The sequence below is a fragment of the Mandrillus leucophaeus genome, unplaced genomic scaffold (assembly GCF_000951045.1).
Source record: "Mandrillus leucophaeus isolate KB7577 unplaced genomic scaffold, Mleu.le_1.0 Scaffold214, whole genome shotgun sequence".
NCBI lineage: Eukaryota > Metazoa > Chordata > Mammalia > Primates > Cercopithecidae > Mandrillus > Mandrillus leucophaeus.
In genome coordinates this window covers 3,726,799-3,737,203 of record NW_012102188.1, presented here as the reverse complement: position 1 = coordinate 3,737,203, position 10,405 = coordinate 3,726,799, and the positions used below count along the sequence as shown (strand labels likewise).

At 40.2% G+C, this 10,405-nt stretch overlaps 1 protein-coding gene and 1 long non-coding RNA gene across 2 annotated transcripts in view; one reads left to right on the top strand and one right to left on the bottom strand.

Annotated features, from left to right (window-relative positions):
* GCC2 (GRIP and coiled-coil domain containing 2) overlaps window positions 1-7,888 on the top strand; it is an 82,176-nt gene extending 74,288 nt beyond the window's left edge. The window contains exon 22 of the mRNA XM_011980557.1: window positions 6,024-7,888. Within this exon, the coding sequence (XP_011835947.1) occupies window positions 6,024-6,094 (71 nt within the window). The 3' untranslated portion in view covers window positions 6,095-7,888. The remainder of the gene's footprint in view (window positions 1-6,023) is intronic.
* LOC105540051 lies at window positions 2,883-6,017 on the bottom strand. Its single transcript, XR_001006145.1, has 2 exons — window positions 3,388-6,017; window positions 2,883-3,081 (listed from the first exon to the last, which is right to left on the bottom strand). It is a non-coding gene; the product is annotated as an uncharacterized LOC105540051 (long non-coding RNA).
* Window positions 7,889-10,405: the final 2,517 nt, after the last annotated feature.

Genomic DNA, 10,405 nt, shown 5'->3' with positions numbered 1-10,405 from the left:
TAGAGGGCAGTGATCCAATCTCGGCTCACTGCAACCTCTGCCTCCTGGATTCAAGCAATTATTCTGCCTCAGCCTCCCGAGTAGCTGGGACTACAGGCACGCACCACCACACCCAGCTAATTTTTGTATTTTTAGTAGAGACGAGCTTTCACTATGTTGACCAGGATGGTCTCAATCTCTTGATCTGCCCACCTCAGCCTCCCAAAGTGCTGTGATTACAGGCGTGAGCCACCACGCCCGGCCATTTTGTTGTTTTTTTAATCTATAACAATTATATATATAAATATATTTTTTTAATGTGCCACTTATTAATTGAAGAAACTGGTCATTTATGCTATAGCAGTCCTATATTCTGGTTTTAATCATTACAGGGTAACACTGAACTTGTTCCAATTGCCTATAAATAGGAAGATCCAGGTGCAATTGGGTGGGATGATAGACAAAAATACATCATAGATAGTACTGTGTGCTTTCTAAGACATCAGGAGGCCCAGAATGTCCAGACGTCTTACTTTTGACTGATTGACCTTATCTAGTTGGTGCTCTTTAACATGTTCCCCTATCCCCTGTAAATCCTAATAACTAAACTGATAGAGTCATCCTCAAAATTGAGCAGGCATCTGAATCATCTGGTATACTTACTAAAATTCCAGTTGCTGGTCCCCAGTTTCTGACGCAAGATTCTGCATTTTTAACAATTTGTTGCTGATACTTCTGGTCTGGGGCCCATACCTTGAGAACCCCTGGTCTAGAGGCCTGATAAGATGCAGGCTTAATTTTTTTTTTTACAGATGTACTTCATAAGTAGTATTGATAGTTTCTTCGAATCTGGTTTTTTATAGTCTTTCTAATGATGAAGGAGGAATGTTCTCAATACTGACAGTAATCTCAGTTCTTAGATTTCTACAGCCACAATAGTATTTTTGTCACAAGAGCCCAAATGAGAATACATCATGTATATTTTTAGTAAATAGTTATTCCAATTACAAATTTGCAAATTACAAATTCACTGTCTTTAATTTATTCTAACAAAAGTAAACCTAATTTTATAGTTATAAAAAAGAAGAAATCTACTTCTAGTCACATAAGAGTAAAACTGCCCCTATAAAAACAAGACAGAGAAATCTCAAAAGCAACCAGAGAAAGAAGACACATTGCCTCACAATAGACTTCTCAACACCATTGGGGTGATACTATCTCATGTACTAAAAGAAATAACTGCCAACCTTTTATATTTTCCAAGATCTCTTCTGGAAAACAAAACCTTTTAAGAATTCGCCTCCATCGAAAATTCTTTTTTGTTTTTTTTTTTTTGAGACGGAGTCTCGCTCTGTCACCCAGGCTGGAGTGCAGTGGCCAGATCTCAGCTCACTGCAAGCTCCGCCTCCCGGGTTCACGCCATTCTCCGGCCTCAGCCTCCCGAGTAGCTGGGACTACAGGCGCCCACCAACTCGCCCGGCTAGTTTTTTGTATTTCTTAATAGAGACGGGGTTTCACCGTGTTAGCCAGGATGGTCTCGATCTCCTGACCTCGTGATCCGCCCGTCTCAGCCTCCCAAAGTGCTGGGATTACAGGCTTGAGCCACCGCGCCCGGCCCATCGAAAATTCTTAATGATGTACTCCAAGCAAAAAGAAAATTTCCTAGGTAAAAAGTCTAAGATGCAAGAAAGAAAGACATGCAAAGGAAACGTAACCACCGTATTACAGGTGTGGACTGTCAGCCTGACTGGTCACACTAGGGGCATTTTGTTACCAAAGCCTTGAAAGTACTAAAGGTCTGAGAGCCACTCTTCCTGGCACTGAAGGAAACAGGGCCCATCAGAGCAAACAAGTACCTCTTGCCTCCTTCATCTCCTTGGAAGCAAATGTTTGTAATCTCTGGTTTTGTCTAAAGTTTATAACAGTATTTTTCATTCAGGTTGCTACCTATTAGTGAATGGTGAAATTAATTTGGTGGATCACATTCAGAATATTTTTTTTTTAATCAGAAGAATACAAGCTGGGCTCAGTGACTCATACCTGTAATCCCAACAGTTTGGGAATACCAGGCAGGAGGATTGCTTGAGGACAGGAGTTCAAAATCGGCCTGGGCAACATGGCAAGAACCTATGGCTACAAAAATTTTAGAAAATATCAGATGTGGTGGCATGTGCCTGTAGTCCTAGCTACTCAGGAGGCTAAGACAGCAGGATTGTTTATTATAAGGAATTTGAGGCTACAGTCAAACTTCTGGTTGAAATCCTGGTCATGCCACTGCATTTCAGCCTGGGCGACAGAGTAAAATCCCATTTTTTAAAAAAAATTAAAATAGTATGTCAGACATTAGAATATGTTAGTAAGGGTAAGCAGTTATTTCTTGAAACTCTACATATGTGCATGAGTATTGGTAAATACCTGACTGTATCATCAGCTCTAGATATAAAATGTTTATGATGTTGGCTGTAAGTTTATGGGGAATAGTTTTCCTTTCTGTGGGTTTGGGTGTATTTGGGAAACGTTAGCTTAGGGGGTAAAGTAGATTACCCAACTCTGAAAAGCAGCATCAAACTCCTTATAAAGAAACAAATAAACACAAACTCTTTATAAATAAACACATTAAATTTCAAGCAGATGGCATGAGCTGCTCAGAGTAGCCTGTTACAATTCTGTGTTACAAGGTAAAATGACTTAGAGTGTAGCAGTAGTCCCCGAACAATTAATGTCAAATAGATACTGCTAAGTGTAGATTGCTCCTCTCCTTGTATCACAAATGTTCATTCACCCTGCCCCCACACACATTAAAATTCAGCATCGTTCACAAATTGTTTCATTTCTATTTGAGATAGACTTTGGTAAGTCAGCTTTGCTCCCCAAGTAAGTTAGCCATATAGTAATTCTGTATGCAAAATTTGAATCTCAATTTTACTACTCAAGCAGAAAGTAAGTCATTTTTCTGTATCTTCTTTGCTCCCAGACTGGGTTACAATTTACGGATCTGAATATTGTCACTTGTACACCATACATACACAGAGGTCTAAAACTCTATACAAGTAAATAAAGAGGAAAAAAAGCCCAACAACCCAATAGGAAAATAGACCAAGCCTGTTATAGGCTTTTTTTTTTTTTTTGAGACGGAATCTTGCTCAGTCGCCCAGGCTGGAGTGCAGTGGCGCAATCTCGGCTCACTGCAAGCTCCGCCTCCCGAGTTCACGCCATTCTCCTGCCTCAGCCTCCCGAATAGCTGGGACTACAGGCGCCCACCGCCACGCCCAGCTAATTTTCTGCATTTTTAGTAGAGACGGGGTTTCACCGTGTTAGCCAGGATGGTCTCGATCTCCTGACCTCATGATCCGCCCACCTCGGCCTCCCAAAGTGCTGGGATTACAGGCGTGAGCCACCACGCCCAACCTGTTATATGCTTTTTGATCATCTCCAGACTGGCAGGAGGAGAATGCATACTCGCTATAAGTACCTGACTTGATTTGCAGAGGATATAGAACCTTATCAGAAAATGACCTTCCAAGGCAAAAGCAAATGCACCCTATCTCGGCACAGCTTTTCTCCAGTTCTTATTTACCTAAGGAGATGAATAGCTGCCAGGAACATTGTCTGCACAAGGGCAGGGGCCTGCCAGATCTGAGAACACAGCAAAATTTTTATTTTGTCAAAAATCTTATACTCGGCTTATACCATTCATTTCAGGTGAACATACAGCAGTCTGCATTTCAGTTTAGGGAAATGTTCACAGTCATCTGGTTCTCTTTATTCTTGGAAACAAGGTTACCTCACTTGGAACACATAACCAGTGCCAAGTTGTCCATCCCTAAGCATTATTTCTTCCTCTTACTTTCTAGAAGTTCTAAAGATTGTGGAAGCCAGACTTCTCAGAATTCTTTGCCCTCATTCACTCCTCCAGAAATTCATGCCTTTGTATAATCTCTTCCCCTTGAGAGCCAGTAGGTTAACCTAATGAGTTATTTTTAACCAGTAGAATACAGCAAAAGTGATAAATTACAAGAGATTGTGGCTTCTATCTTGCTAGCAGACTCTCTCTGCCTTCATTGCTTGAACACTTTGATGAAACAAGCTACCATCCCAGACAGGCCCATAGGCAAGGAACAGGCCATCAGCTTAGCAGCCTTGAGGAACTAAATTCTTCCAACTAGCACATAAGTTTGGAAGTAGATTCTTCTCCAGTCCAGCCTTCAGATGAGACCCCAGCCATGCCAACATCTTGATTGCACCCTTGTGAGAGACCTTGAAAACAGAACCATTTCTGATCTCCTGACCCACAGAAACTGTGAAATGTGTTAAGGTACTAAGTTTGTAGTAATTTGTTATGCAGCCGATTGTAAATAATATGCAGATAAAATCAGACAGAACAGAAAAATAAATGAAAATGGCTTTAACTCTAGAAAGAGTTTCCCCATGTAAAATTTTGAAAATGCTTCTCTGCCTGAGATCAAACTGTGGTACATGTATATGTATGAAAACACAGGTGTCTGGAAGGGTAATACCAAATTAAATATCTTTATCCAAGAGGAATGAAAACCAGTATTCACACAGAAACGTATGCACAAACCTTGTGAATACATTAAAAACCAGTGAACTGTGCACTTTGAAAAGGTGAATTATGTGCTATATGAATTATATCTCCAAAACATTTCATGAAAAACCTGTACACAATTATTCATAGAAACTTTCTTTAAAATTGCTAAAAACTAGGAAGTCTCAGTTATCCTTCAACTAGCAAATGAATAAACAAACTGGTACAGCCATGCAGTTTAATACTGCTCAGCAATAAAAATAGAATGCACTGCCAGTACATGGATAATTCTCAAATGCATTATGCCAGTTGACAGAGGTCAGACTCAAAAGATTACGTACAGTGTGATTCTACTTATATGACATTCTGAAAAAAGCAGAACTGTAAGGACAGAAAACAGATTAGTGGTTGCCAAAGAGTGGGAGAAGCAGCCAGGGGGAACTTTGAGGAGGTGAAAATGTGCCAGGCCTTGGTCAGTGATGGTACGTAACTGTGCATTTGTCAAGACTCAGTGCTATATGCTGAAAAGGGCAGGTTTTACTATAAGTAAGTTGTACCTCAATAAACATGATTTTTAAATGATTAAAACTTTAGTTTTTGTTTGTTTTGGTTAAGTTTTAAGGTTTACCATAAATCTATTGATTTTAGATTCCAAGTTGCATATAAGCTTCTGTTTTAAAAGAATTTTATTTTTCATTCTTTTATTGTCAACAATGTTTAGTTGTGCTAGAAATCTTATTTTGGAATTGTTTAATAGAGAAAGACAATAAATAATGTTCAAGAACAGACATTGATTCATAACATCAAAGTATGTTATGAGAAGATGGTATTTCAGAATGGAGGAAGAATTTCTTACGTGCTGGTAGGATTGTTTGTAGAGAATCATTTCTGCATAATTTTCATAGCTGGATTTCTTTAATAAAGCCATTCAGAGGTTAAGTTCTAGATTGCTTCATGTTGCTTATCAATGTTTTAAAGCTAAAATAAAAGTAGCTGTTAGGTTGGCTCAACCAGAAATTCAGTATATCCTTTAAAAAGAGAAATTTAGTAAGTAATATGTCTAAAGGATGACATATGGATGGATGCAGTGGCTCACGGCTATAATCCCAACACTTTGTGAGGCTGAAGTGGGAGGATCACTTGAGCCCAGGAGTTTGAGACCAGCCTGGAAAACAGTGAGACCCGCATCTCTACAAAAAAAAAAAAAAAACTTACCCAGGCACGATGGCACATATCTTATGGTGCCAGTTACTTGGGAGGCTGAGGTGGGGGAATCACTTGAGCCTGGGAGACCAAGGCTGCATTGAAGTCTCATCACGCCACTGCACTCCAGCCTGGGCAACAGAGCAAGACTTTGTCTCAACAAAAAAGAACCCCCCGGCCCCCAAAAAAGGCATGTAATCAGTAAAAAAGACATTATTTGCTTATATTGTAGAGTGGTTCTAAAATACAGATTTTACATTGAGAAATTTTAATACTCTCTTTTTACTTTCCAAAGGTGAGGAAGAAAATGCTTCCCGTTCTTCTGGATGGGCATCCTATCTTCATAGTTGGTCTGGACTTCGATAGATTGATGGAAGGAGTATTTTTATTAACCAAATAGAATCTATTTACAAAAATGGTTCATGTATATTACCATCATCCTTTTGTCCAAAAGTGTGTATATGTGTTTGCATCTACATATATTTGTACATCTATATGACAGATGTATTTTAAAAGTTTCAACTTGAAGTAAAAGTACAACAGCTTGAAGTGTTGATACCAGGCGACAGCCCTCTAACTCATGTGATCTCCCGTGCATGCTGCCAGAATCAAACCGCCAGGAATGAATTCACTCCCCACTTCTCTGGAACCTCAGGACCCATTGCTCGGCAGTACTGTGAATTTTGAAGTTAAACTAAATTTTGGTACCATACCAACTGGAATTTAGGCTTTAAAAATAATGTTTCAAGGCCATGTGTGATTCAGGCCTGTAATCCCAGCACTTTGGGAGGCTGAGGCTGGAGAATCACTTGAGGCTAGTGAGCTGTGATCGTACCACTGCACTCCAGCTCGGGGAACAGAGCGAGCGAGACCTTGTCTCTAAAAATAATAATAGTAATAAAATAAAAATAATGTTTTATGACTATTTATTGCAAGGTCAGATTTGTAGATTGTTACTAGTTATAAATTGTTGAGAAATTTTTGTGATTAGAATATGAAGGAAAAAGCTTTATTGGTAAAAGTGACATGTTTATTAAGGGGCTATGAAGTAAATATGCTGCAGTTAATTATGCGAAGTTGAAATATAATTTAGTTACTTTAAAATAAACTGTTCTTTTTTTCTTTAAAGTATATTCTCTCAAAACTCACGATGTTGTCAGAGCCCTAGAGCTGGCTAGTGTAACACTGACTCTGAATAGGCGGGCCCACCCCCGAGTTGAGGTGGTTTCATGCTGTCTCTCCAGGCTCTTGGTATGGTGTCGCTACATGCAAGCCATGAATCCGTTTTGAGAATCCTCTCCATTTTCCCAAATAAAAACCTATCACAACAGTGACTATATCACTCAGCGTTGTATCTAAGTATAAAACTGGTGCTTTCAGTGTTGTGGCAGATAGTGTTCCGTAAGCTTTCCATCAGCTTTCCATCAGAAGGGATTTTAGAAAGACACCTTGGAGGTCCGTGCTACATCTTCACAGTTCCTCTGAATAAACTTAGGTGGTAGCATTACTTGCCTTTGACGCCTCTGCATATGTTTTAATGACTAGATCAAAATTGTGGTGTTCTTCAATCAAAAATTTGATAATTCTATTTTTAATATTTATGTGTTAATCACCACACAGTATGCTCTCTGAAGTTCTCTTAAGCCTTCAGTTTATACTCTTAATTCTCATTCTGAGCTGGAGAACTGACTTTGCACTTTGGTTATGCAGAACATTGGTTTCCAATTTAGTTTAACTGAAATTTGCTGCTGATATGTTGAGTTTGTTCTCTAAATAATATCTCATATATCTGTCTTTCCTCCTGTCTTAGAAGAACAGACCTAACTAGTGAATGTATTAATGAAAATGCATCTATTTCAGAGCTGACATGAAGAGTTTAGTTTTTTTACTTTATAAACTGTGAATTTGAGTATGCCACCTGCCTACAATGTAACTAATCATATTTAAATATATTTTACTTTCTCTTTGACTTTAGACCTTTTGAAGTCTGTATAAACTTGTTTTAAAATATAGTCTCTACTTATGAATGTCATAACAAAAATACCTTTTTGCATGATAAAAAATTATTACTTTGATTACAAAAGGCCTATTCTTTCATGGTTTCCGCAATGAGAGGAAGTGTAATGATTATTTTAATATTTCTATTAAATATGTTTAACTTCTATTAAATATACATAAAAATATGTATATTTTTATGGCTGCTCTTTTATGTTAGACACTGTCTCTTTGGGGTTGTTCATTGGTTTATGAAATGGAACTGCAAACTCCTTTACTACTGGCCTTACATGGTTGGGACCTATTAGGTGGTTGAGAGAATGTCAGCCAACTCTTTGATACCCGCCAGGTAGACCGTGGTACCTGCCATGTCTGACACCCTGCATCCAGCTAAAACTAGAAACAGCACTGGGCCTCCCTGTGGACAAGACATTGATTTGACCAGAGGCAGATGTCTAGCTAAGGCTGCCAACGTAAGGTTGGCCTTAGATGAAAGGCTTTGTTTAGTTAGGGGCAGAGGTCATTAATTTCTTTTTTTTTGAGACAGAGTCTCGCTCTGTCGCCCAGGCTAGAGTGCAGTGGCGCGATCTCAGCTCACTGCAACCTCCACCTCCCGGGTTCACACCATTCTCCTGCCTCAGCCTTCTGAGTAGCTGGGACTACAGGTGCCCACCACCACGCCCGGCTAATTTTTTGTATTTTTAGTAGAGATGGGGTTTCACCGTGTTAGCCAGGATGGTCTCGATCTCCTGGAGATAACTAATTTCTTTGGGTGTTTGGACTGGGAGATGGGGAGAGACAGAGCAGACAGAGAACACAGATGCCACAAGGAGGAGGAACAGAGCTAACCCCGGATAGGACTGGATACAGCAGCCAGACCAAGAGAGGCATCTGATGAGAAGCAGCTCTTCAGCCCTGGGCCTAGTGCACACATTTCTCCTTGGTTTCTTAAGAGCCAAATTTGACTGGGCACGGTGGCTCAAGCCTGTAATCCCAGCACCTTGGGAGGCTGAAGTGGGTGGATCATGAGGTTAAGAGATCAAGACCATCCTGGCCAACATGGTGAAACCCCGTGTCTACTAAAAATACAAAAAAAAAAATCAACTGGGCTTGGTGGTGTGCGCCTGTAGTCCTAGCTACTTGGGAGGCTGAGGCAAGAGAATCACTTGAACCCAGAAGACAGAGTTCAGTGAGTCAAGATCACACCACTGCACTCTAGCCTGGCAACAGAGTGAGACTCCGTCTAAAAAAATATATAAAGCCAAATTCATACAGTCCCTGAGGAGTGGGAACGGATGCACATCTCTTGTGTACAATAAGTTGTGCTTGTGCTCTGAACAGTGTAAGATTGAGAATTGTATTTCTTAAAGTTTGGCAGAATTGTAACTGAATTACTACCAAGGCACTGAGAAGGCATACTGTACTTTGTATTCTTTTTAAAGTCCATGTTAGGTGGTGGTGTAGCTGGAAGTGTACAGTATTGAGGATGTAAAGTTTCCCCTAAAAATCGTTGGTATTTGGTGAATGGCATAACACATCAAAAAATTGGTTGTATCATATGATTAAATTGCAATGTAATGATTTCAGCTTGGTGGAAGACTTCTACTTTGTCTTGGTATCTGAAAATCCCCTTTGCTTCAAACTTAATACACACCAAGCAAAACAACTTGATAACAATTTTGCAAGTGTCTTTGAGCTAATGCTTTTTCATGGGTATTAAAAAGCAGTGAGTTATTTATGTATAATTTCTATGTAGAAAGAAAATGTTCCATTCAAGATACGATTACACGAAAAGGCATCTAGTTGTGATCTTCAAATTATTATATATAGAGAGAAAATTCCTATAACTAGGCTGGGCGCGATGGCTCACACGTGTAATCCCAGCAGTTTGGGAGGCCAAGGTGGGCAGATTACCTGAGGTCAGGAGTCCAGGACCAGCCTGGCCTATATGATGAAACCTTGTCTCTACTAGAAATACAAAAATTACCCAGGCGTGTTGGCCCATGCCTGTAGTCAGAGCTACTCAGCAGGCTGAGGTAGGAGAATTGCTTGAACTCGGGAGGGGAGGCTGCAGTGAGCCAAGATCACACCACTGCACTCCATTCTGGGCGACAAAGCGAGACCCCATCTCAAAAAAGGAAAGAAAATTCCTATGAAGAAACACTATGCCTCTGAGTTTCAATAATAGAGATGATTAACCCAGTTTCCCTGCAAGGATGTGCTCACTGTGAACAGATGTAGTGGTTACCACCCCAGATGTCTGCCTAGCATTTGAGACGACAACAGTCCCTGTCACCCCTGCCTCTCTCTGGGAACTTTTGCCCCACCACCATACAGAGGGGCAGTAGGCCCAGCCATAATCAACTGAAACGAGAGTTCTGACCTGTGCCTAGGCAGTTAGGTTTTCTCAGGAATATGGATCTGGGACTAAAGAATCAAGTCAGCATCTTCCTGTGACTGGAATTGTAGCATGTAAGTACAGAAGCTTTGGAGTGCCCAGAAAGAGCAGAGAAAACCAGCCAAGAGAGTGCCAGCTTTAATTTGATGTAAGAGGTCAACAAAATTGTGAAGTGAGTATTCTGGGGACCTGAGAGGCAAGGAACTGGATTCTGTACAATGTCTCTGCATCATCATAGTAAACTTCCTACACATACTTTGAAAGTGAATATCAGGGCCGGGCGC